This window comes from Microtus pennsylvanicus, chromosome 1 (genome assembly GCF_037038515.1).
Source record: "Microtus pennsylvanicus isolate mMicPen1 chromosome 1, mMicPen1.hap1, whole genome shotgun sequence".
Lineage (NCBI taxonomy): Eukaryota > Metazoa > Chordata > Mammalia > Rodentia > Cricetidae > Microtus > Microtus pennsylvanicus.
Window position 1 is genome coordinate 108,288,110 of NC_134579.1, and position 27,866 is coordinate 108,315,975.

The 27,866-nt window shown below is 51.7% G+C and overlaps 1 protein-coding gene across 2 annotated transcripts in view; it reads right to left on the minus strand.

Annotated features, from left to right (window-relative positions):
- Positions 1 to 27,866, minus strand: part of Adgrd1 (adhesion G protein-coupled receptor D1) — a 115,308-nt gene continuing 87,442 nt past the window's right edge. For both annotated transcript variants that reach the window (XM_075978005.1, XM_075978008.1), the window contains 10 exons: positions 26,612 to 26,715; positions 25,479 to 25,590; positions 25,052 to 25,205; positions 15,414 to 15,480; positions 13,797 to 13,863; positions 5,592 to 5,683; positions 3,752 to 3,878; positions 3,399 to 3,440; positions 3,024 to 3,116; positions 1 to 2,033 (listed from right to left, as the gene is read on the minus strand). In XM_075978005.1, coding sequence (XP_075834120.1) covers positions 1,938 to 2,033; positions 3,024 to 3,116; positions 3,399 to 3,440; positions 3,752 to 3,878; positions 5,592 to 5,683; positions 13,797 to 13,863; positions 15,414 to 15,480; positions 25,052 to 25,205; positions 25,479 to 25,590; positions 26,612 to 26,715 — 954 coding nt within the window. In that variant the 3' untranslated portion in view covers positions 1 to 1,937. The remainder of the gene's footprint in view (positions 2,034 to 3,023; positions 3,117 to 3,398; positions 3,441 to 3,751; positions 3,879 to 5,591; positions 5,684 to 13,796; positions 13,864 to 15,413; positions 15,481 to 25,051; positions 25,206 to 25,478; positions 25,591 to 26,611; positions 26,716 to 27,866) is intronic.

Sequence of the window (27,866 nt, forward strand, 5' to 3'; positions counted from 1 at the left end):
CTCTAGTTAAGGACATTAAGAGTTTATTTCATCAAAATCGCAACATGTCTTCATGATAGCAGCAACTCATCATCTCCCCTCTGCCGTAACTTCTCACACACACCATTCTTTCTAATTTATGTGGGGCCAAATTACACACAGATAATAAATGATTGCAGAAGCCAAAGTCGGTAGTCTATAAATAAACCGCGCTCTCTTAGTCACTGGGAACGGGAAGCCGAGACAGGGTCTGCTCTTCACTTCTCTCGATATATCAGCTGTGTGAGAGCGAGTATTACCAAAAAGCCAGAAAACTGAGCATCTCATGGGAAGTAAAGCCAGCCCTGGCCTGCCTTGCCTCAGTGGAAGCCCAGCACATGTGGCAGGGATACAGTGTTCTCACTACTGGGAGCTCAGCAGGGCAGGTCGGACGCTGGGTCACTGGTGTCTGGTTTGAGGAATAGTGAGATGCTGAGCAGTTATCACACACATTCTATAGGCGGGACTTGTCACCGAGAACAGAGTCTCAGCATGGCCAAAGGGGTTGCAGGAGGGTCACAGGGACCCAGTTGGCTGATAGATTTAAGTCCTGGCTTGGACAGCACAAATTCGAGTCTTATAGCCTCATGGCTTCTGGAAGAGATGCCTGCATGAGGGCTGTCACTTAGGGGCTGGGTGTGGCTCAGTGTGGAGTGCTTGCCTAGCTATGCCAGGCCCTGGCTCCATTTCATTGCAGTGGAGAAAAGAAAAGGAAACAATTTAAGCCAAAAAGATCCATAGAACTGAGTGGAAACTAAAGGCAAGAAAGTGGGCGGGGCAGGGGGCAGGTAGGAGCTCAGGGATGTCATGGAAAGTGAGGGTTTTCCAGTATCAGGGCCAGACTGGTCCTCTGGGCTGTGCATGTCACAGACACTTAGGTTCCTGTCCTAAGAAAATTTAGGCTAGTTGGACCTTCACAGCCTGTTCCATTATTCTCCGTGATTCCCACCCACACGAGGATCTTGTTGACAAGCAGTTGTCACCTCCCAGGGCTAAGTCATACCTCCAGTGGCCACCCTGCCTAGCGGTGGAGACTTGGTGCGGTCACTAATGGGAAGAAATCAGTCTCCGCAGTGTGGTTGGTTTGATGTGTGACATGAGGGACATCCAGCAGGGAAAGCAGTCCACAGGGATAGCTGCACCCGCAGAAAACCAGGAGATGCTGATGCAGGTGGATGCCCAGCATGGGGTCTCAGCCCTGGAGGAGGCAGGGGACTGTAGGGAGGCTGTGTCTGAAAAGGCTTTTTAAGACTGACTTTAGGTACAGCGAGGCACAGCTTGCTAGAAATAGGCTGAGTCAGTTCCTAAGCAGTGGCTCCGTTAGGCTGTCTTCACAAGACTCCATACACAGGAGAGTGGGTGACTCCAGACAGGCAAAGGCAGAGACCCCAGAACTGGTGTACTGCTAGGGTGAGAGGTGGCCCAATTAGTGGCCCCTTACATGAAGATGTTCATTCCAATTGGTTCTGGCCTCATTCCCCCACATAACCCTGCTACCTCTGTTGACCCTTTGGAGGCACACAGGAGCTGAAATATCCCTCAGGACTCCGAGTCCTGGCTGAGGCTATGCCCTCTTGCGGCTGCATCCTTAGGCCTCATTTACCACAGCCTTGCTGGTGCGGTGCTCTGTGCACAGGGTAACAAGGGAGGTTTACACTTAGGTGTCACCAAAGACTACTTTGTGCTCTGGGGTCCACAGAGGACAGAAGTGCCTACCGCATCAGGGAAGAAGGGCCACATCATCGCTGGCCACACCCCCCTGAGTCAACTTGCAGTGCTAGGGAGACACTCTGCACAGTCATAGCTCGGGGCTGTAAACCCAGGCCGAGGCAGCAAGGAAAGGGACCCATGATGGAGGCAGGGTGTGCATTTTTCTCTGCTACGGGGAAGGCACTCGTTTTGAGTGGCAGCCAGCCTGATCACACAGCGGATAGGTCCACACGGTGGGCAGAATGACTGCTCTTGTCCCATGGGCTTAACTTTGTAGATGCTGTGCCTGGCCGGGTCCCGTTGACCTACAAAACACAAAGGGAGGTGTGAAGATAATTTCAAGAGATAGAGGTCATTCCATGTGACTACAAAGAGCTTTGGGTCGGGGACCATGTGAGGATCTGGGGTCCCACTTCTGAGACACAGGCTCTGAACACCCAAAGAGTCCAGACCGAACCCATGCAGGTTCCTAGCCCACCATGACCAGGTTCTTTGCTCGTTACCAGTCAGCCAGGTGCACTCTCTTCGTGGAACATGCCATACATGCCAAACGTGTGTGTGTGTGTGTGTGCGCGCGCGCACGTGTGTGTGTGTGTGTGTGTGTGTGTGTGTGTGTGTGTGTGTGTATGTGGGGGCTGTTAGACAAAGCTAAGCTTCATCTTTGCTCTCTTGAGTTGTTTATTCCCCTGAAGTGGATAGACAATGGCCATTAGGCAAATGGCTGAAGTGGGAGTTTGGCCTTAAGTCAGCGACACTTTTACCTACTGCCATCCAAGGAGGAAACCCTAGAGCGGTGGTTCTCAACCTGTGGATCTCGACCCCTTTGGAGGTTGCCTATCAGATACCTGCGTATCTGATATTTACATACGAGTCATAGACTCATAACCATAGCAAAATTACAGTTACAAAGCAGCAATGAAAATAATTTAATGGCTGCGGGGGTGGTCACAATATGAGGAACTGCATTAAAGGGTCACAGCATTAGGGAGGTTGAGAACTGCAAGGGGTTAGTAAATGGCAGAGAAGTGGACTGCATCTACAACCCTTCCAGGGGCCTGAAGAAGAGGGCGCAGTGGGTGGAGCTCTGCATTTAAACAATGGCTTGCAAGCAACGTGCATCCTGCGTTAAGCAGAGGCTATGTCTGTCTGCAAAGCAGGCTTGCAGCCAGGTTGATGTCCAGGTTTGCTGGTTTAGGGTTTAACCTGAGGATGGTGAAGGGGTGGAGGAAGGCATTTGGAACTGGCTTAGTAAAGCCAGGGAAGGGGCTCAGGAAGACCTGAAGCATTGTACTCACGATATCGGAACTGAAGGGCTTCGTGCTTGTGGTACGGCCAGAGCTGCTCGTGAGGGACCACACCTTGGTCTTGTGCTTGAAGGCAGCTCTCACCTTCAAAGGCAGAAGAAGGAGCCTTAGCGGGAACTCCAGAGGTTGGCATAGCAAATTCTCAGGGGTCGTTGCCAACAGCCTCTAGAGACTTACTCTGTCCTGAGCCCCAAGCACCCCACACGAGGGCAGGGCATCAAAGATGGTACAGTATCAACATCAGAGCCAGTGGTTCCTAAGGAGGGCCTGACAAGGGTTGTATCACCCTAGACAACACTGCCCTTCTCTGTGCCCTCATGGAAGTGAGAAACCACTTGGAGCTGTGACGGGGTGGGATAGACGTACCTCTGAGTTTAGGAGACAGTGAAAAAGGAAGATGAAAAGGCCCTGGGAAGGAAGGGGAGAGAGCGTCAGGGCCACGCATGACACAAGGTCCCCCCCAACACTCAATTCTGATGGTGACATGAGCACAGGTCACTGTAGGGGGTTTGCTGTGACCTGGAGCCTAAGGCTTGCAGCCCCAGAAAAGGGGAAATTTCCAGATGGCTCAATTCAGCCTAAGACCCTGATCACCACCCCAATTCCAAGCAGAGGACACCAGATTGCCTTAGCTGCACCTTGGTGTTCACACCCGACAGGGATAATGGGAGCAGACCATGCTGCTGTTGGCCTGCTGTTGGCCTGCAGGCTCCCCTTACCTGCAAGGAGTTGAGCACAGCAAACATGTATTGGAAGACCAGGGCCCGGTCACTGACAGCAAGCACTCCAAACACCCAGGAGGTTCCCAGGATGGGTAGCAAAACAGCAACAGCTTTGGCTGTCAACCTGGAGCAAGGGAGGTGGCATTCATGTTAGCAGTGAGCAGGCAGACTAGACCAGGAGGGCCTTGGGGTGCCAAGTCTGCAGGGAGAAGAAATGACTCAGTGGGGAATGAGATTGGGTTGTCTGTGGAACACTTGAGGGCATGGTGCTTGTCACTATAGCTCTGCAAATGCCAATCTGCCTTCCCAGAGTACACTTATACCTGAAGCCCCTGGAGCCCCGATAGGGCCAGCACTTGGTGGTGCTTCTGCCGAGAGATGTAGGGGTGAAGCAACCTCCCAGCTGAGCTCTGGGAGAGATGGTGGGTAGAATGGGGGTGGTAGGATTGCATACGTCCTGGACACAGTGCCAACCTTGGTACTACAGGGGCCAGGTTAAGATAGGAACAAAAACCTAGGTGGGTATGAAAGCTGGGTAAGGATGGTGACCCTGACCACTGAAGGTCTTAGGGCTGAAGGTGGAGTGAGAAAGAACAGCCCCCGTCCTAGTCAGGCCACAGTGGGCAGGAGACAGACCCAGGATCCCCTACCCCTCAGAGGAAAGTGGACAGGAAGTGCTCCTGATGCTCCTGAATGTGCTTCCTCATTCAGGCACAGCCTAGAAGGTTCCAGAGGCGGAAAAAGCCCAAGAGAGCTGCCACTTGTCAAGTTAATTTATGGGGTTTAGAATAATTATCTCATTGATTTGCTGTTGCCTGTTCATAGTTTTTTTTTTCTCAATACACTGTTTTTAAAGTGGCTTACAGGATACCAGTAGCCTGGCACCCCAGCTGTTATTGCAGGAACTCCCAAACCACCTGTGTGGGGGCTCCCAAACCGTAATCCTTAGGGTTCAGGATGCTGACAGTTCCCTATGGTCAAGGAGGACTATGAGTCTTGGGTTCATGAGTCCCAGGAGTGAATCCCATTCCACTGGGCACAAGGCCTGGCTATGATCACCACAAATCCCCCCCACACCAAACAGGAAGGAAGACACTCTCCCAAAGATGACACTGGCCACTGCTGTTCTACCTCTGGTCGGGGAGGGGAGTATGGATTTGGGCATGAAGCCCGTTCAAAGAATGGGAACTGAGCCCAGGAGGATGTATCTCCATGTATGGGGTATCTTATAGGCTCAGGACTTTGTGGTCACTGTGTCTCCTGCCCCACCCAGTTGCTGTAGGTATTTCTGATGTTTGCCATTGGCAGGCCCCAGTAGATAAACACCAGGAACCCAGGCAACCTCAATTGGCATGTCAGATCCATGAGAGGTGTGGTACTTCCTAAGACTCCTTCTCCTTTAGTGGTAGCCCAGTGAGTATGAAACACGGCTTTCTAGAATGTTCCCTCACATGGCATCCCAAGAAGAGGGCCCTGATAGTCCCTTTCCGCTGTGAAGGAAGTGAAGAGCAGAGAGGCCCATTGCTGCTGGAACTAAAAGTCAAATTTCCATCTCTAGAATCTTTATTTCCCCTCCCTCTAGCTGTCTCTGATTCTGACTGGAGAAGCCCCCAGAGGACATATTCATACGGCTGCATTAAGATCTCATCTTGAGTCACCAGGAGTAAGGAGTGCAATAAGGACCCAAACCAACCAAGACTGGCCATGCAGGTCTTGAGAATGCAGAGCCAGGCGAAGACTCAGATGCTGGTCCCGGGAAGCAACCTTGTCCCTCCTAAAGCCTCAAGTGGCACCCATGGGCAGTGCAGTGGGGTGTGGACACTCGGGGTCAACTTACTTGAAGGCACTAGGGTCCCCGTGTATCTTGTAGTTGTCGGTGCTGACGTGGGAGATGACCCTCGTCACAGCTACCAAAATGACAATGTTGACCTGCGAGAGAAGAGAGAGAAGGAGACAGTGAGAGGCAGGGTCCACCCACAGGACACAGGGACATGCCCCACGGTAGCCACTCCTCCACCAACAGGGAACACAGCTGGGACAGGTTCAAGGCAATTCTCTGGGCTTTCAGCAGGACAGATGCCACCTAAGCCTGTCCCGCAAGCATCATGGCAGGAAGCATGAGGGTGACCTTTGGGGTCAAATGAGTCAGTCAGAGCTCATCTCATGCTTGCTCACTCCGTCTGACCCTGGACACCTCTGTGGGTCTTGGGAATCTCTGCTTCCCACGAAGTGAGAAAGATTGGCTGGGGCAAACTGACCGGGGAAAGAGTAGATACCTCATATGTCCAGCCCTTACATGGCAGCTGGCTCTCACCACGCACATACCGTGTGATGTTTGAAAGCCACAGCAGTAGGGAGTGTCATCTGTACCCAGCACTGCCTCTGCTCCAGGGTGGGGACATGGGACATGCTGGGTGGCTCCCATGCTGGGCCAGCAGTAAGGGGTCTCTGCTCTAACCCAGCTCCTCCCCTCCTGGCAGCTCTCTTGAATCTTAACTGCTAAGGGGCATGGTGTGACTAGCCGGGGGAATGACTCACAGTCTCTTTCTGCTTGAGGGACCTCCAGTGGGTTGGGAGAGCCATACTTGTAGCCAGAGCCCATTCCCTTAAGTGCTAAAATCTTCATGGTCATTAGGAAGCCAGCTCCAGGCTCATGACCTTAGAACTGACAGAGCTTTTGCCATCAGGCCTCCCAGGGACACTGTTAGCCTGCCCAGCCTTGTGCACTGCCAGACCAGGTGCACCTGGAGAGGCCTGCAGTCAAGACCTCTGACCCCCACAGCCTTGCAGCAACAACATGCCTGCATCCGTAGCCAAGGTGACTGTGTCCCAGTCCATTCTGAGACCCCTCTGAACCCTCTTATTTGGGGGGACTTGGGATGCTTTCCCCTCTCGGATTCCAGCTGGTACTTTTCCACTGCAGCCCTCTCCCTCTGCCTCCTCCCAGCTCCCATCCGTCATCGGGAGCCTTTTGTTAAAGGTTTTCAGCAGAGACAATTCTGGGTCTGTGCTCCGCCGGGAAAATGAGGCACCGTGGGTACCTTGCCTGTCCTGTCTAGACTCTTGCTTATGCTACCGTCAGACATGAACAAAAGCTTAACCGTCACTTTCCCCTGGTGCCTTGTTGCCCTAGGTAACAACAGAGTCTCCCGAGGTCGGAGAAGATGAGAAAGGTTAATGCATAACCAGCTAGCACAGTGTCACGCAGCGTCCAGTAATTCAGCTGCCCTCCAGCCTTCCCACAACTGGTGACAGTGGTCAGAAAACCGCATTTGACAGAAGCAAGACGAGGCGGTGGGAGTGGCGGGCTGCTGGCTTTTAGACTTCAGTTGTGCTCCAAGTCGGACAGCGACAGAAGTCGGAGGGAGCTACTTGTGGCGACTGATTCAAGGGGCAGGGGCGTCACCTCAGACCACTATGGCCATTGACACCTGCAAGCATCCTGCTGTCTTCAGTCATAGTGCCCCAGGCTGTATGCCCCCATATCTTACAGAGCACCCACTGTGTCCCCAAGAGAGAGCTGAGAGGGAACAACCCCAGCTCACAAAGTCACGGACCCTTCTGATCATCCTGAGATTCAGTAGCTTAGGTGGGGAGAGCAATTAATAAATGCCTTTTTGTTTGTATCCTTTCAGTTCCTTTCCGGGGTGCTGGGTTTCTAATAACACAATTCTTCCTGCTGTCCCCCCTGATTGGGGGGGAGGGGAGAGCGATTCCCTTCCTCGTTGGCATGCTGCCAGCCTGCCCCTTTCAGTTTGGGAATTTATAGCTTAACTACCTCACACACCTGCAAAGGCTGATGGCTGATGATTGGAAGCAAATTGGCTATGCACCAGTGGACTACAGATGTGGCCTGCGGGGCTCTCTATAGGTTAGACCTGTGACACAGTCATGGTCCCTTTTCCTGCCTACAGCCCCAAGGCCCTGTATCCCCTGAAGGAGACACTACGTGGGTAAAGATGCAGACGGAGGTACCCAGTCTGAAGAAAACCATTGGTGATGGGGAAGCTAGTACCAAGCCTGCTCCCTTGAAGAGAGTTGATACTGGGGGACGTGGGCAAAGATTGTTCATATATTCATATTTTTCATATATTGACTGACTACTTTTTAATTTGGAACAATTATAAATTAAAAGGAAAATCACTTGAAACCCATTTTCAGTGACCACATACATCAACAGCGTCCCTGGGGTGGGGTCCCAAAGCTGGGCTAGGTTCTAGTGATTCAGGGGTAGCAGTGGGCCTGGGGACGGGCCACTGGGATGCTGCCACTGGGAGGGATTCTGATACCTTGTGTGACGTCAGAGGTCATACTAGCTAGCTCCTCATGTGAGTTGAGAAACCGCATCATGACCAGCAGGTCACGTGAGCTCACAGTCACAGCTCCTCCTCTACACACTAGAAAAGGAGGCTCCATTCCAGATCTCAGATCAAAGACCAGAGGTATAGCTTCATGTTCCCAGTCTTGCTTCCTAAACCAGGCTGCCAACAGGGCCACCAACTCATGATAGAGTGTTTCACGCACGTGCAAATGTAACAGGTGGTAACTTCAGGGCTTTTTGACTGAACTGCTCAAGAACCACAGTGTTTCAGCACCAGCACGGCTGCTCATATTGCTCCATCCCCCACTCATCACAATTTCTATTTTTTTTATGTTTCTCTGGGCTTGATTTCTGCCCTCCACACAGCCTAGGACCTTTGGACCTGGTCCACCATATTTGTAGCGACTTATCCACATCTGTGGGTTTGCATCTATTGCTGTGCCAGGACCATCCTGGCAGCTGTGGCACCGGGAGAGGCTGATCCTGCGTCTGTGTAGGAATTCAAGCTAGTGGTTTACAGACAATATAATCTAGAATTTCACAGAACTACAAAACAGGGTGGCCTCTTGGCTCCGTTCTGCTCGCTCTGGCCCACGTTCTAGCAGAATTAGGGAGGCCTGGTTTGGTTGAAATGCTGTGTAACGTGACTGTCAGGGGTTTGCAGCAATTTGCGTGGCCCGTCAGGATGAGGACAAACTACTGAGGGCAAATAATAAAGATACAATTCCAAGCTGTATTTCAGAATAGAAGAGGAAAACTGCACACCAGGCAGTCAAACCTAAAGCCGATCACAGGCCAACATGACCCAGGAAAAGATTACGGTGGCCTCTGGGGAACAAAGGAGGCATGGTAGGTGAGGTGAAGCCTCTGGGGTTGGCCAGGCTCTGCAGCTCTGTCAGCTCAGGGTCATCTAGGAGCTTGTAGAAAAACATTGGGATGTGCACCAGCGTTTTACAGGGAGAAGAAGCTATCCACATCTGCACACATATACACAATTTATAGTGTTCCCAGTGCTACACTGTGTCCCAGAATTCCTATGTCTATGTCTGCCTGGGAACTCTAAAGCCACAGCCTTGTATGTGGCTCTGGACTTATGTGCCTATAGCTCTGTATAGATATGGATCTATGTGCCTATAGCTTTGTCTATAATGTGTCTACGTGCCTGTATTTCTGTGTAATCATGGATCTATGTGCCCATAGCTTTATATATCTATGTGCCTATAATTCTGTGTCTGTAGCTATGAATCTATGGACCTGTAGTTCTGTCTGTCATCTATCTATCTATCTATCTATCTATCTATCTATCTATCTATCTATCTGGACCTGTAGCTCCGTGGATCTGGACATCTATGTCTGTAGCTCTGTGTATTTATATACGTATGAACCTGTAGGTCTGTAGATCTGTGGATCTAGGAGCCTATAGCCTTGTGGATCTGAGGATCTATGGGCCTGCAGCTCTGCATCTGCATCTACCTACTCATGTGTCTATACTTGGCTTCTCAGGAAAGACAAGGATTTTGAATACCAGACTCCTCTTTCTTATACCTGGAGGCACTGTTCTCCTCTCCTTGTTGAGACAGGACCAGCCCAGTCCACCGTGGGCCATAGTCTGCAGTACCCATTCTCTTCATGAAGTCTCTCTTCTTCGTGGGGGATGGAAGTGTCCTTGCTCCTTGAGCTAACCTGCATTCCCTTGTGGACAAGCTTCTACTGCATAACCACAGACTTTCACAGCATTTTGAGGTGGGGCATTCAGAGAGGTGATATATTAAACTGAGGTCACTTGTATGGGTTGTACTCAAACAGAGCTATGGCCTCCCACAGGCAAATGGCCAAGGAGAGAGGGAACCAGGGGAACTGACCCGCTGAGCTTTTGATTTCGGATAGCTGGCTTCTGGAACAGTAAGAGAATAATTTCCTTCATTCAAGCCCCTGGTCTATGGTACTTTCTTGCAAGATCTTGAGCAGATGAAGTCCTGGGGGAACTTCTGATCCATTGGACAGGGCTTCATTTAGCATCATTAAGTGGGATGATGGGTCCTGATGCTGGCGGCTCAGTTCTGCTTTCTCTTTAGCTCTAGGACTCGGTGGCCAGCTACTGTGCACAACCTCCCACACCTGCAGCCTAGCCCTCGCTAGAACAAGTAAAACTACACCTTCTGACACACATATCCTACTTTATAAAATAACTCTACTTGAGAAGTTTGCAAACCAGCCGTGTGGTGGTGGCGCACCCTTTTAATCCCCCCACCAGGGAGGCAGGTGGATCTCCGGGTTCGAGGCCAGCATGGTCTACAGAGTGAGTCTCAGAACAGCCGGGGCCACAAGGAGAAACCCTGTCTCCAAAACCGGGCTGGAAAGGGGGTTCTGCCATTAAAAGCATGCACTGCTCTTGCAAAGGACCTGAGGCTGCTTCCCAGCAGCAACACTGGGGGTCTCATAACTGACTGTAACTCCTGCTCCGAGGAATCCCGTGCTTCCAGCCTCCACGGGCTCCTGCACTCACACTCACGGGCACAAACCCGTGCAAAGATGCGTACATCCACAACATTAAAAATAATAATAATAAATCTTGAAAACTGTGCCAGCCGTGCAGGGTGTTTTTTTTTAAATGCATATAAAGTCTAAGCTTGGGGAGGTAGTCCCACACTGCTCCCCAGGGAGCCGCCATTTGGGAGTATCCGTCCCACATTTTCTCAGCCATTTCCCACTTGCATGAGAATAAGTGCCCATGGAGAGCTTTTACACAAATGGGGTCAGACCACGCTTGACATCCAAAACTTGCTTCCTTCATTTGGAAGTAAGGCAGAGAACCACTGGGTGAATGAGGGCACGGCTCAGGAGGGCACAAACCACTCCATCTTCAGGGCGGTGGGGGGCGGGGCATGAAAATGCTATTCCACCTCTTACCCCAGCACCCAGTCTGAGGCCTGGCAGTCAGCAGGACTGGCCACGGTGTGTCCCGCACCAGAGATTGGCTACCTCGTTCTGCCAAGGGCTGGGTTGTAAATACTTGGGGCTCTGAAGGCTGCGGTGTCTGCTGCAGAGTGTCTCGGCACTGCAATCAGAACAGCTGCAGACACATTGTAAATCAGCGGGTGCGGCTGTGGCCCAAAGCCTGACCTCCAAGTAGGCGTGGTCATGTCTGTCGCAGGCAACCAACCCTGTCCTTTACCATGGAGCCCTTAGAGCAGTGATTTTCAGCCTTCCTAATGTGTGACCCATTAATACAGTTCCGCACAATGTGGTGACCCCTAACCATAAAAATTATTTCCGTTGCTACTTCATAACTGTAATTTTGTTTCTGTCATGAATCATAATGTAAATGTCTGTGTTTTCTGACGGTCTTAGGGGGCTCCTGGGAGAAGGCCATTCAATCCCCCACAGACAGGACAAGCTTTAAACATCACATGGTATGACTGAGGACTTCCATTTCTGAGGTTAAGAATGACTGACCCAGCCGGATAATGGTGGTGCATGCCTTTAATTCCAGCACTCAGAGAGGCAGAGGCAGGGGGATCTCTGTGAGTTCAAGGCCTGCCTGGTCTACAGAGACAGGACAGCCAGAGATGCACAGTGAAAGAAAAGAAGCCAGACCTCAAACACAAGCCCTCCCTTTCTTCATCCTATCCACAGGTGCCTTCACGCTGATGGTGCCCCCTGAACCTAGAGGGAGTGTGGAGGAGTGGGAATCTCTACTGAAAATGCATTCACATTTTGGCTGGCGTGATGAGGGGTCCTGATAAATCCCAGACAGTAGGAAGACTTGGTACCAACCTCTTGCCCGAGCCTCCATGAGGCCACCGAAACAACTTAAAGTGGCAGCTGGCCCTCCTGTAGGCCTGGACACAGCACAGCTCTGGCATGGGAAGCTCCATGGCACTGTAATATGTTGTGGTCTCTACACTGAGAGCCACTAATGGGAAGAACCCCATGTGGAGGCCAGAGCTCTTTGCAGACAAGTTGGAGGAGCTGGGCTCCACCTTGTCCCTAGTCTAGACCTCATAGCCCTCCTTGAAAATGACTCCCACACTGAATGGGAGCCTTTCTAGACCCTGGGAGCCTCCCTGCTGGGTCACCGCTTCCTGGTCCTCTGGGCTCCTTTTCCCAAGAGGCTGTGCAAGTTTGCCTAAGATAGAAGCCAAGCCCTTGGAGTCACCTCAGGGAACTGAACTGTAAACATAGATCCTGGGCCAAACCTCAGCCAGGACCCAGCCTGGCTGATAACCTCAAAGCTGGCATGGTCCACCTCCACACCCAGCCCCACCCCCAAGAACAGAGGAAATGACTTCCAGGACCCTGGGGCCTATGGACCCCACAGAACAGAGCTTCCAGTGGGAAAAGGTACAGCAAGCTCAGCGGAACTACAATGGTCAGGAACTACAATGGTCAGGAACTACAACGGTCAGGAACTACAACGGTCACGTGTTTGGCAGCAGCCACATGTGTAATGACAGTGCCCGGCCTCCCCGCCCCAAAGGGTACTGTGATGCTAGTTCATTCTCTGCCCTCTGTAAACCCCCAGCCAAGAGAGGCATCATTGTGCCCATCAGCACGAGGGCATCAGAGGAATTCCTATGAAGAAGAATGGGTCCAACCGTTTGGCATCTTCCTCAATTTCCTTTATAATTTACTAACAGGGACCTACTTCATCTAGTGCCACTGAATGGAGATGGTCACACAGAGTCCTAGTCAGGAAAAGGAGAGGAGAGGGATGGGGTCATGACCTTCCTGAAGTATGCGTGTAGATGGAGGAAGAGGGTGGCCCTCAGACGCATTCCAAGATTTCCCAGAGGTCATCCCACCCTTTATCTGGTGAGATGTGTAGTCTGGTGTCACCTGAGATGTGAGGACGATGTGTGTGTGTGTGTGTGTGTGTGTGTGTGTGTGTGTGTGTGTGTGTGTGTATCTCCCCCCCCCATACCACTCTGCTATCAAGATGGAAATGGGATACCCCATCTTGGGGTAGCAAACCAACCTACTGAAGGCCAATGTATCTCTATAAAGGGTATCCTTCGGCATTGGTCAGCAACAGCCCATGCTGGACCCATGAAGGACACAACACCATGCAAAGGTAGCAGGGAGGTGGGCAGAAGCTCCAGATCCCAGTTATGACTCAGTCTAAGCAGGGGTGGTGATGGTGTCCCAACCCCTATGACTCAGTTGGCTCTGTGAACTCCCACATCCCAACAGACATGAGCCTCAGCACACAAGCACTGGGGTCAGCAGGAGGAGGTAGCCATGGTTACAAGGATGCTGAATGATTGCTCGCTAACTCTGGGGCACCTACCACACAGAATAGCCACAGGGAAGATAAAGAGCTCCTTAGCCAAGGGCTGGCATCCCGCTTTGAGCTATGTGGCTGATACCGGTACCTATGCCCCTGACTGTCCTCGCTGACGCTTGTCTTCACTTTACAATGTGAGTCTACACTTACATGCGGGGTTCTCATGAATACCCTCTAGCACCCCAGCCTTGGGGTGCCAGGGCAGGCCTCTGGGCCTGAGCTCAGTGAGGTACACTGAGGACTTGTTGGGGTTGCTGCAAACTCAGGGCTTTCCTGAGGCTATGGGTAGCCAACTCCCCAAAGAGAAAGCCAGTATAAAAGATAAATGTCAGTTTGATGCTATTTCTTGGGGTGTGTTCTCAGGGGTCCTGTAACAGTCCATGTGGCTCTTTCCCTGACCTGCCTGACTCTGCCCATGAAGTGGGGGGACTTACCACAATGACAAGCAGGGCAGGGCCCACAAAGGCCCAAATGGCACCGCTCCCCAGTGACAGCCAGCAGCTGTGGAGAGAAGAGAGTTACCTGGGTAACCTTGTCCATCCTCCACAGAGGAACCTCCACCCCAGTGGTCCTCAGAAACTACAACAGCAGGGCTGGGCCGCCTCAGCACAGTGAAAGAATTCATTGGCTCCAGGCACAGCAAGACACCCATGCTTAATCCAATCACTTCCGTGGTGACCTCAGGGTTTTTTTTCTTGGAGAGGATTTCTTAGATGCCTAGGACTGCCACCTCTCAGTAGCTCAGCCTAAACCCAGGGTAGATTTCTGCTTCATTAGCACAATAAACAAAAGCCATACCGTGGATTGGCTTGGGTCTTTGCAGAGTAAGTCAAGTGCTGGCCAGGGAGGCGCCTTCAGTGGGGCTCAGGGAACTGGTTGGTCACATGCCCAGCACACACACGCACGCACACATTCCCATGCACAGGAGAAGTTCCAGTGCATCCCAGCAATTGCTCAAACATGCCAAGGTACAACGACTAGGGTGTGGGAGTCTACCTGTTCTCAGAGACGTGGCCCCTAACTCAGGCAAGATGGCCGGCTTCCCCACAGGGTTCCGTGTCCTTCCAGTGCTGGGGTGGAGTCTAGGAATGTCATCTTCTCAATCCTGGACACTAATGCTCCTTCCTCATGACACAATTGGGACCCACCGAGACAGCAGGAAAGAGGGCAGCCCAGACCTCCCAGCCAAGTGAGGGTTACAAGACCCATCGGCCTGAGCATTCCCACTGTGCTCATTTCCATATTCTCATGTTCCCTCAGCCAGATGCTGTCTAGTCACTAACACCGGAAAAACCCCTGAAGGTCACAGACATGGGCTTCACAGGTGACTAGAGCCACGCAGCTGGAAGAAGCACATGGATTTAAAAATTCCCATCAGAAGGATCGGGGGTAAAAGCACTTTCTGTCAGGCCTCCTGACAACCTGAGTTCGAACCCCAGGACCCATGCCATGGAAGGAGGGGACTGACTTCTGAAGGGTGCCCTCTGACCTCCACATGTGTGCCATGGCGTGTGTGTACATGCACATATGTATGTGCATACAAGTACATTTACACACACACACACACACACACACACACTGAATAAATAGATGCAAAAAGAAAAGGAAACCTGGAACATTGTAATATCCATATTGAGGTTCTTTTTTGTTGGTGTTTTTTGTTTGCTTGCTTTCGTTTTTATTTTTGTTTTCAAGACAGGGTTTCTCTGGGTAGTCCTGGCTGCCCTGGAACTTGCTTTGTAGATTAGGCTGGCCTCAAACTCAGAAATCCTCCTACCTCTGCTTCCTGAGTGGTGGGATTAAAGGTGTGTGCCACCACCGCCTGGCTCCCATTGCTGGTTCTAAGAGCATAAGAAGATTGCTATTCTGCACACACACACACACACACACACACACACACACACACACACAGAGGCTTGGGGTAGCCAGCGGATGCTCACTCTCCACCCAGGTGAATGTGGGCATCTGAGACTGTGGGCACCTTCCAGCATCCTCCTCTACAGGAGGCCTGCCAATCATATGGCATGTTCAGGGGACAGAGGGTCACTCACCTGTCACTTGTCCCATAACTGTCCATAGAGGATGACACAGAGATGATGCAGATGAGGAGCGGGCACCCTGCGGAGAGATGGAGGTGTCACGTGGCATGTTTCCATCCCTTCTGTCCACAGACATGTGTGTTCAGCTCATAGCTGGCATGTGCCATGGAGACTATGGCTGAGCACTGGGCCCAGAGCGCTGTTAGACACAAGGAACTTGCAGGCTAAGCCAGAGGTCACACATGGTCTCACTCACACAGCACCTTCTTTTCATTCTACCAAGGAGCCTAGGGGTCTGTCACAGTCCAGTGCTTCATGGTGGTTCATGGTGACAAGAAGGGACGCTTGGTGACCTCTGTTTTGGCCACAATTCCTAGCTAGCTCAAATTGACTTACAAGAAGCATGTATGAGTGGCTGAGGACATTTTGTGTATGTTACCAGATGTGTGTCCTGGGCATTCAGCAGGCAGAGGCCCAGGCCTCTGCGGAACACCCTACATTCCACAGGTTGGCTCCCTAGGATGGTTGGAATAGGAATAGCCCCCAAAGACTTGTGTGTTTGAATGCTTGGCCTATAGGGAGTGGCCCTTATCGTGTGATGATAAGGGCTAAACATCTTAAACTGTAAGTTAGCCCCAATTAAATGTTTTTCTTTATAATAGCTGCATTGTGGACAGTGGTGGTGCATGCCTTTAGTCCCAACATTCAGGAGGCAGAGGCAGGCAGATCTCTGTGAGTTTGAGGCCAGCCTGATCTACAAGAGCTAGTTTCAGGACAGCCATGGCTGTTACACAGAGAAATCCTGTCTCAAAAAATTAATTAAATAAATAAGTAAAATCATTTTTATAAATAGATGACTTCCAGTTTAGTATTTTTAATGGGATTCCTGGGTGTGAAAATGAGTGGGTCTCTGGTTCTTGGGCCTTCTCTTGGTTTGTCCTATCCTTCTTCAATGTGATAGTTTTTGTTTTATCTTATTATATCTTATTTTGTTATATCTTTAAGAAATAAATGAATAAATGAAAGCCTAGCCAAAAAAAAATAGTTGCTGTGGTCATTGTGCCTATCCACAGCAATAAAACCTAAGACACTTGCCCTAAGAGAGTGTGAGGACAGAAACCACTCCATAGCCACAGGGGAAGGAAGCGAACCAGGACCTTGATAACCTAGGACTAAACTACCAAATATACAGTTCCCACGCTGCCAGTGTTTGAGCCCATAACTCTCCAGCCAGCCATTCTGCTCCACATCTATGGAGCCCAGAGACTGGCTCCTTCCTGGCTCTCAGGCCTGTGACCCATGACTGTCACAGGGGACCATCAATCCCCCAATGGCCATAGGATTTATTGAAAGATGGACATGTGACCTGGATAAACCAATAAGACTCCAGCGGGGACTCAAAAGCAAGATTGCCTTAAAGAAGAACTCTCTCCTCATGGCATTGGGGAGAGGGCAAGGACGGGTGGGGCTTTGAAGTCACCTTGGCACAGTGGGGAGTTCAGGAAAGCTCAGGGCACTGCCAGTGAGAACATCAACAAAGGCAAATTTGTGTTGTGCAAGTTCGAGGATCAAGACCCAAATGTAACTACCATGGACCTCTTTTGGCCATAAGAACCATTCAATTCCCTTTGTGCCTAAGCCATTTTGAGCTGGATTTGTTTTTAAAAACAAAAACAAAAACTTCAGTGAGGTCTAAGAACAAACTAGAATAACATCTAGGCCAGCAATTCCCACAGCATTCCTTCTCCCTGCCAAGCAAGAACTCCGGGTCAAACTGCTCTCAGAGCCAGGCAGCCCAGAGCGAGCTGACTGCTCCCTGCACTTCGCAAGTTCAGGGGATTTATATATATTCAGACCAGACGTGAGCCTCCACAAGGAGGAAGTTGCTCAGCGTTCTTCAGCTCAGCTACGGTGTGGGGTTTCACTCTGAAACATGACTGCGCTTCCCCCAACACATGTGAAAATTCAGGCTGAGCCTCTCTAAGTCTGCAAACATTTCCACCACTCAGCATTTCCACCGGCTCAGGATCTGGTCCCTTTGCCTCCTCCGCAGGGGGCCAAAGAGCCAAAGGAACTGAATTCCTCCAAGGAGAAAGGGCTCTAGAAAAGAGGTTCTCAACCTGGGGGCAGGGGGAGTCACATGACGCTTTCACAGGGGCCGCATATCAGATATTTACATCACAATTCATAACGGTAGCAAAATTACAGTTATGGAGTAGCAACAAAGATAATTTTATGATTGGGGGTCATCACAACGTGAGGCGCTGCATTAAAGGGTCGCAGCGTTAGGAAGACTGAGAACCACTGCCCTAGAGGAAACTATTTTCCAGCTTCACCCAGATGTGTGAGAGGAGTTCAATGTCTCCGCCCCACAGCTCTCTAGTGCCCCCTGCAGTCGGGGAGCTATTCACGCCTCCATTCTCTCTATCAGAATTGCGGTTTGGAGTCTAGCTTCCTCTTTTAAGACGTTTGCCACACATCCTTTGCCTCTGAGGCAAGGACCAGTTTAAAAAGACACGAGACATCAGGGAGTCTCTGAACGCAGTGGTCAGCACAGGGAACAAACAGTGCTGTGGACCCCAGTCACCCTCAGCCTCCCCTGCAAGTGACACTGGGCAAAGATGGCCGCTTCTCCGTGGTGATTGGAGGAAATGTTGGCGATGACTCTCTGCTCCCCGCTGGATGCAGCCACAGCCTCAAGCATCAAGAAGACACCGAGGCAAGCGATGATGCAGCATCCCCAGGCTCTGGAAGGCACATCTCTTACGTCAGGCTCTCACAGTCCACCCTAGATGGCAACATTGCCTCCGGTACTTTGGATGATTGACCTGGACCCAGGTCATGACTGTATGTCATCACATGACTGATGACCAGCCAGGGGACAGCAAGAGGGTGGGTAGATTGCTCAGGAGACAGTGCCAAGCAGAGAGGTGGAAAACCTGGGGGCCTCTTTTTCCCTCTCTCTCCCTTTCTCTTTACCGCTCTCCCTCCCTCCCTCCCTTCCTTCCTTCCTTCCTTCCTTCCTTCCTTCCTTCCTTCCTTCCTTTCATCCATGTGACCTGCTTTGGGAATCTGATTATGTGTCCTTTGGGTCCAAAATTAGAAAGAAAAGTTCACAGACGGAAAAACAAGGACAGCAGACACAGACAAAAGACAACAAAGAGAAGAAGCCTGGGTCGTGGGATCAAATGACACCTTGCTCCCTTCCTGAGGACACACCAAACCTGCTGTGCAACCTCGGGGAGCCAGCTGGACCTCTCTGGGCATCCATGCTCTCATTTATGAAATGGGAATCAAATGGGGGCAAGGACTCCATGAGATGCATATGAACGGTAAAGCCCTCGTGTGTGACACTGATCCCTGTCCTAAACAGCATCCTGGGTGACTCAGGTTCCCCAGCTGTCCCACCAATGTCTCATCCGAAACTGTCTTCCCCAAAACCCCAGCAAAATTGTGCCGCTCTTTTGTGGGCCGTCTGGAGTCCTTCTGGCCCTGTCGCTGCAAACATCGTCTCCCTGGGTTGAGATGCGCTCCTCTCAGGAACACTGGGGCCTTTCAGAGGGCCCAGCCTAATTCCATCCCTAGATTTGGCCTCCTAAGATCCTGGTAGGGGTGACAGACATATCTGGGGAACTACTGCTGGGGAATGCTTGGATACCTCCCGAGAAATTACTGAGGCCGCCTTTCCATGTTTGCTGTTGTTTCACCTGTGACAAGCTTGCACTCTGCCCGGCAAGGCTCCTGTGACCTTGTTCTGCATGGCAGGCTGGAATGCCGTGTGCTTTTCACAGGTTCGGCACTGAATTCCCAGCACTGGTTCTGGTGGTGACCTCTCCCCTCTGGACTTCAGGCTCTTGACCTACTCGTTGGCACTGTTCAGGGTGGACTGGTCTCAAAATCTCCAAGCCAGTGCTTGGCATTTGTTTTGGCTAGTTTTCGGACAACTTGGCACCAGCTAGAGTCAACAAGGGGAGCCTCGGTTGAGAACGCCATAGGATCCAGCTGTAAGGCATTTTCTTAATTAGTGATTGCGGGAAGGGGGGGTCCAGCCCATGGTGGGTGGTGTCATCCCTGGGTTCATGGTCCTGGGTTTTATAAGAAAGCAGACTGAGCAAACCACGGGGAGCAAGCCAGTAAGCAGCACCCCTCCATGGCTCCTGCATCAGCTCCTGCCTCGCGGCTCCTGCCCTGCTTGAGTGCCTGTCCTCACTGTCTCTGAAGAGGAACTGTTACATGGGCCTGTGAATGAAATAAACCCTTTCCTCCCCAAGTTGATGTTTGGTAGTGGTGTTTCATCACAGCAGTAATAACCCTAATGCGGACAGCATTTAAACCAGCCAAAGGTAGGAAGCTGGTTATTACCACAGCGTCACCCAGCAGGCCCTGATTAATAACCCACCACCGCACAGAGGCTGAGCTGGCGTCCTAAATAAAAATGCAGAGGAAGGCAGGCCTAGAACGGGCTTCGATGGGGTCTCGCCCCAGATGATGGGGGGAATCACAGAAGACATCAAGTTCAATAGAGAACAATAAACCTCGTGACATCTCTCGGGGCTGAGTTGGTAATCAAATTCCAGCTGGCTCCATCAAAATGCAGGCATCACAGTCCCTGTCTCCCTGGGGACACAACCTGTTCCCCCCGCTTCCACAAACCCCTGTCCCCCAGCTCAGGAAGCGGCTGCCAGCAAACCTGTAACTGACTCCATGCCTCCCCGCCTCACCTCAGCTTCCACACAGCATTAGATTTGTAAAAGCTTCGGTTATGTGCAAGGTGAAGCACCGCCAGGGAGCGATCTGAGGGGAAGCGGCTATGTTTCCTGGGGTCTCTGCCTGCAGCCGGGTCTTCTGGGCCAGTTCCAATTCCTTCTTCATTAGGGGCTGGGGGCTAAAAACCCTGCTGCCTGCAGACTGACTGCACTTAGGCCCGAAGCCAACCTAGCCCTGGCAAGATGAAAGACACAGTTCACGGGCTCCTGACGAAATTAATTAAAGGCAGGATGGTGGGAAGATGGATGGAGGCTGCGGGGGTCAGAGCTGCCTGGAGTTCTGTTTGTAGAGAGCTTGTATCAGGGCTGCAGACTGAGTTCTGTGAGGACCACATGTGTGGGCATCAGAAGATGCCAGGTCCTGCCACACTGGGAAGCAGGATGCCCTGCCTCCTCGGTTTTCAAAGGGACTTTGCCATTGTAAAGTAATGTCCCTTGGTGTTTTAATATTGACCAATAGCTCGTTTTTCTCCAGTACTGGCAGACCAAGTAAAATATTCCTCCAGGATAGATAGAGTGGATTGTCACACACTCGCACACCAATGAACACCCACTCACAACCCACTCACACACCAATCACACACCTATTCACACACCCACTCACACACTCACAACCCACTCACACACCCATCACACCACACACTCACACACTCACAACCCACCCACACACCCATCACACACCTATCCACACACCCACTCACACATCCACCCAAGCCGTCTATCAGTCCCAAGCACCTGGCCCTCTCTACCAGAATGACCAGTTTCCATGAAGAAATTTGTAAGTTACAGTAGGTAGTCATCCACGTCTACTTCTAGATCTTTCCTAACTGAAGTCAGAAGTCACAGGAAGGAACCACCACCCTCCAACTAGGGCGATCAAGGGACCTGAGGGAGCAGGTCACATTTGAACCAGCCTCTCCGAAGGGATGGAGAGCAGGGGACGCCCAGCCTGTGCCATACATATACTGAAACTGTAAGCAGTCAGGCTGAACAGGAACAGTGATAAACTAAGTAGTCACGCTGAGTGGGAACCGTGGGGACAGTGGGTACCAGCTGCATGGCCTGCAGCCGTAGGAGGTAGCTGCCCACCCACATCCTCTGCTCTCGGCTCTCCTGGGAATCCCCAGGAAAGTGTCAAGTGTCAACGCCTCCACGTTGGTCTCAAACAAATGACACTTGCCAACGCAAAGCGCACACAGTAAACACGGTTAATCTGCTGTTTGCATAATGAGGGCTGAGGAAATTAAACCCATTTGAAGGGAAGTAGAAATAAGCAGCAGGTCCCTGACGCCTGGCCCGTGTTTTATAACAATTGTGAACGCGGTGGGTGCCCATCCTCTGGGCGACACTGGCAGGAAGAGGATCCACTGTGCTGGCAGGGGCTCCTTGGGATGGGCAAGAGTCAATACAGGCAACAAGCCGAGACCAGGACGCTGCACAGGCCGTGGCCCAGTGAGACTACGGGTGATAAGGATGGGACTTTTGAAACTTTCAAAGTCCCTGTAAACTTTCCTATGTGTGTGCAGCAGATTGAGATAAACAATCTCACGGACATCTACAAAATCCATGTAAGAATAGGGAGCCAGGGACACTTGAGTGGTTTACCTGCTTAACTGGCTGGTGACACAGCCAAGGCTCAGCCCTTCTCTTGCTCCCCAGCCCAGGCCTGCAGGATATTTGTGGGAGATAGAGCCAAAATCCCTAGCGCTCAGCTCTACATTGGAAAGATCCATTCGAAGGAAGCCATTGACGCCCACGCTGCTTGCCCGCCTCCAACCCTAGTCCGAAGGGTGCTCATCTATACAGATGTGGCAGCTATCTGTGTCCTACCTCAGCTGACTGTTAGGATAGAGAGGAGCTCTGCAGATCAGAGGCCACGGTCCCTTCCCAGAGACCTACAAAGAACAGCATGACACCAGGTGGGCACCGTTCTCCCTCTGTCCCTACTCTCCCACGCCCTGCTAGGAAAGGCCAGTCCAGGACCAGCGTCAAGCAGTTCAAGCAACAGAGCAGCGAGCCAGCCGACAGATGGACACTTGAGGAGGCTCGGAGCCCTGAGCGAGCGCATCCCAAAACACCAGACCCTCAGCAAAGGTTCTAAAGTCATACAGGATTGCAGAAAAATGTGGCCTGCGCAACTGCCTGGGAGGGGGCAGAGGTCATTGAAGATGCTGAAAGAACTAACTAAAGCCACCAGCAGAGTGTGACGGGCGGGTGAGGTCTCTTCAGGGTATCAGAGAGCAGATGGGAATTTAAAAAAAAAAATGAAAAAGAAGAAACGAGGATCAAATGGGCACTCTGGAAGCGAAAAGTATAATCGCTGAAATGGAAACTCCACTAGAGGAGCCAGCAGGGGCCAAGCAGCAGGAGGAAGAGACAGAGGACTCAAACACCACGAAAACTTCGTGACTGGAGATCAGAGGAAGCAGGAGCCAACAGCGTCCCCAGAGAAACGCAGACACCACAGGACTTCGGGCAGGCACCAGAGAGTGCCAGAGAGGAGAGCAGAGTGAAGCAGGTGTCTGAAGACACCGTTGCCGCCGCTTCAACAGCTGATAAGGTCCAGGAAGAACGCCAGAGAACGCGGGAGGGAGGCAGCCTGGACACGACTGAGTGCAAAGGCTGAAAGGAAGTGAAACCGCTGGACACCATGGGGGCAGGAGGGGAAGCAGCCCTTCAGCTCCAGGATCTGGATAAAGAGCAGACTTCAGAGCCAGCCATGGATACAGAGGCAATGAGGGGCCACAAAGTGCCCCAGGGGAAAGAATCTGTGCCCTGCATGACTGCCTTGTAAAATGAAGGTGAGACAGACATTCCCAGATAAACACCCATCTGAGCATGTGCTCAGAGGGCCTGCCTCACCAGCCGCAGGCACCAAAGGCGATGACATGCACGGATATGCACATCAGTGCAGGCACAAAGACACATGCATGCAGACGTACAGAAACACACACACACAGAGACACACACCTACGCGCACAAATGCACGCACACGCATAGAAACACAGACCTACACACACAACAGCGCTGATAAATTATGGAATTATCAGCAACAATAGAGTTGTGTGCCCTCTTTTTTTCCCCTCAATTGAGTTAAAAAGCAATAATATCAAATGACATTTATAGAGCCTGCATTATTAGGCCCATAACAAATAGAAATACAATAAGCTTCCGAGGCATACAGGGGAGGGAGAGTGACAAAGCTGTGTTGGGGCACGGTGACAAGGCCAGATGGCAATTCAGACTCACAGGGACAAACGCAGAGGAGCAGACACAGTGCGTCCGATGGATAACAGGACAAAAGATGGGTACACAACCCATCTCCTCTCCCGGCCTCTTTTAGAGAGGCGAGGTTGATAAAGTAATATTACAGCCTGCCCCCCCCCACCATGTAGTTGTGATATGTGTAGCAATAACCACAGAAAGAGGGATAAAGTAATAGAACCACTGAAAAGCAGCGTTTCCGTGTTGCGCTGTAATTTAGTAAGAACATAAAATAGATTTTAATATGCTGAAATGCATATAATAAGCACGGGGGCAACCACTAAGAAAACAACCCAGAAAAAAGCGGCGGAAAACTCATTAGGAGAATTAAAACGCTGCGCAGGAAAATACCCACTTAACTCAAAAGAAGGCGAAAGGGGGGAAACAGGAAACAGAGCAAGTGATGTCACTACCTCACTTCAAAGAGCTGGAAGAGCAACTAGAGGAAAGATCTAGGCCAAAACAGAGAGCTCGGATGTCACCTTGAGACAGCTAAGCCTGACACCGAGAGAACACACATTCCAACAGCAGACAGCACATTCTTCCCAAAGTGACAGAACATTAATAAGCCAGGAGACAAACCTCGCTATGTTCAAAAGTCGAAGCATGCTGACTGTTCCCATCTTCACCGGTGCCAGCCCCACAACCTGATCTGCCCAACCCCATCCCATCTCCACCTGATCCCATCCCATCCCCACCTGATCCCATCACCACCTGAATTCATCCCATCCCCACCTGATCCCATCTTCACCTGATCCCATCCCATCACCACGTGATCCCATCTTCACCTGATCCTATCTTCACCTGATCCCATCCCATTCCCACCTGATCCCATCTCCACCTGAACCCATCTCCACCTGATCCCATCCCATTCCCACCTGATCCCATCTCCACCTGAACCCATCCCCACCTGATCCCATCCTATCCCCACCTGATCCCATCCCATCCCTACCTGATCCCATCCCATCTCCACCTGATCCCATCCTATCCCCACCTGATCCCATCCTATCCCCACCTGATCCCATCCCATCCCTACCTGATCCCATCCCATCTCCACCTGATCCCATCCCATCCCTACCTGATCCCATCCCATCCCTACCTGATCCCATCCCCACCTGATCCCATCCCATCCCTACCTGATCCCATCCGATCTCCACCTGATCCCATCCCATCCCCACCTGATCCCATCCCATCCCCAATTGATCCCATCCCATCCCCACCTGATCCCATCCCATCTCCACCTGATCCCATCCCATCTCCACCTGATCCCATCCCATCTCCACCTGATCCCATCCCATTTCCACCTGATCCCATCCCATCCCCACCTGAACCCCATCCCATCCCCACCTGAACCCCATCCCATCCCCACCTGAATTCATCCCATCTCCACCAGATCCTATCCCACCTCCATAAGACCAGTCTCATCTCCCCCAAACCCTGTCCCACATCTACCTCCTCTGCTTCACTGCCACTAAGACCCACTCTACCCTACCTGCCCCACTTCTGCTTGACCCACCTCATCCCTCCCTACTTATCTTAATTGGCTTTACCCCTGCCACCTGCCCCACCCCTACCACATAGCCCAGCCCAGCCCTGCCATCTGCCCACCCCTCTACATACCCCAGCCTATCCCATAGTAGTAGAGATGCTTGCTGTCCTCTGACCCGAAGACCTTGATCACCATGCTGTAGAGATGCAGGCCCTCTACCATCATCCAAGCAAAGGCACTCAGGAAGAAGTAGTGCAGGAGGACGGCCAGCACCTGGCATGGGACCTGGGGGTCAAACAAAGATGCAGGGTGAGACCACGAGGTGCCCAGCAGCCCTGCTGAGGTGTTTCTTCCCTGTGTCTGTTTTTCCTGGACGCCTCTAGTCACATGACTTCATTTTCATCCCAAGGAGCTGAGGCTCAGTTTCTCAGTCCAAAGTTGTTCTACAACCTCGGATTCTGTCACTCCCCACCCATGCCCACTCCTAACACATTCCCTCCCTGGTGTCCTCTGAAGAGACACTGGACAGCCGCGGGGTGAGGATCAGCACCTACTCACCGTGCCAGGCTCCATACGGAAACTGATGAGCAGCAGGACCTGGGCCACCAGGACAGCAAAGGACAGGTTGGCATGGATGTGGTAACGCTGGTTCCGAATGGTACTGACAGAACTGGAGACGGAGAGGCCAGTGTGAGTCCCCGAGCTCAGCCTCAACATCCTATCCCCATTCTGGTCCCCTCCCTACTTCTCTTTGAGCCACCATGGGTATCTTTATAGACCCTACTCCTCCATGCTGTCGCTCCCTTCTTGGACCCTCAGCTGCTCCCTTTCACTCTTGGCTAGCATCCCAGCTCCTTTCATAAACCCAACCACCCTGCACAGCCTGAGCCTTTCTGGCATTCCAATGGCTCTTCTAAATTCCCTGGGTCCTCTTCTGTTCCACACCCTCCACCCTGGGGAGGGGGCGGGCGGGGACATTAATCTGAATTCTGAATCAGAACCTGCAAGAATATGCACCTCGTGACATCATGGACATCATCGAGGATAGCAGGGAGGGAAGAAGCTGCTTGGATACAGGAGAATGGTTGCGGGGCCTGCCACCCTTTTATAGCCATTCCTGGCAGGGCTCTGCCTGTAGTCTTGGATGGCAACCAACAGGGATAGCTTCCTAGCCTCCCAACCCAAGATGCTCACCTCTGCACTGTCTCCTTGTGCATGGCAGACTGCACAAGAAAGCATTTAGTTATTCCTTGGCTTTCTTGGTTATTGATGGGCCCCATCCAAAGGCATTTATGCATGACTTGACCTCAAAACCAGACATCATAGCTTGCTGAGGAGGGGAGAGTCAAGATTGCTTGTGCTCACTCTTGCCTGACTCAGATCCCCCTCCCCCCCAGAACTCCTCAAGTGTCGATATGGGGTTTTCCAGACCTTTCAAGTGTATCTAAAGCCTGCTAACGCCACTCCATGGGCCTTGCTATTTCTTTGTATCTTCCCTGCACATCAGATTTTGAAAGTGAGCATCACTGGGAGAACAGCCACGTAGTCACATCTGTACTCCACCTAGCAGGGCTCAGACACACCCCCAGGATCTTCAAAGTCAGAGAGGGGTATGACCAGAGTGACAGGATGCATAGACATTTCCAGTAAGTTGCTAGACCTCCTGGGGACACGGGGAGAGGGTGACTCACGACAGTACTGCGAAGGTGACCAGTGTGGCAGCCAGGCAGAGGACTGATAGAGAGCAGCCAACGTAACTGATGGACGACAGCGCCACCTGGTGTCCACGTGAGAGCTGCAGGAATAAAACAAGGTGTGGGCGGCTGGTCTTCTACCCCATTCCATGACTGGGAGGGGTATCACGTGATGCCATAGTGATGCTGACCACCATCGCCCTGTGATGCTGACCACCAAGACCAGCCTCCTGCCCCAACCACAGGCAGAGGGATATGCCACAGTGGACTTCAGAGTTGACATTTCTTACACTTCAGGTTGCCGGATCTCCTAGATTCCTGACTTAGGCTACCCGACCTATTCTATGACAAGACCCCCAGGCTCAAGGCAATCCATCCATGTCTGAATGAGTGGCCTAGGGTAACCAGAGACATATGTCTCCCCTGGCTATGAAATGCAGGAAATAACAGTGAGGAACTTGAAGAGGGGAAGGGTCAGTGCATTCATAGACATAAAGGCCTCATGCTAGGAAGACAACACACAGCGTGTTGGTTGAAAGGCTCTCCTGACACACAGAAAGTCAATACCCTCTCTGGCCCTCAGTTCAAGAGCATTGCTAGTCCCCAAATTGACAGTCACCATATGCTCGTCTTCATTGGCAGGCACACGCCACCCTTTGGGACTTTCTCTTGAGTGGACACCCATGTGGTCACCTAGGCTGACGTCTGTTGTAGTAGAGCATCTTTCATGGCATAACAAGACATATGTAAACAGAATGCACCCAACTAGAGTCTAGCAACATTGACCTGAGTGTCCCATCCACTCCCTAGCAACCGGTACCCATCTCTATTCGGTTGAGGCTGGTTCTTTCCCATCTGTGGCTCTCAGGGATGGTGTCCCAGCTGCAGTGGATGCCAAGGTCCCTCCATGCAGTGTTCTGGCCCTGGATAGAGCCCAGATATAGCCAGACCTTGAGAGACACCATAGTTCCCTGAGCAGTTCTAGCTTGGCGACTGTCCGTCATCTTAATCAGCTTTATAGCATTTGTTGACCACAGGCAGGAGCCTGGCTAGGGCTGACCCCAGACTGTCAGCATTCTGTGTCCCATGGAGAAGGATGAACAGCTCAGGTAGAGGTGGGCACGAGCCACTCGGCTGCTGTAGCAGGATAGAGATGCCAGCCTGCCACTGTGGCAGGATGGAGATCCCATGACCTCCCCCTCCAGCTCAGGTCACCTCATGAGAGTCAACTAAGGGGTCCAGGGCTCCAGCA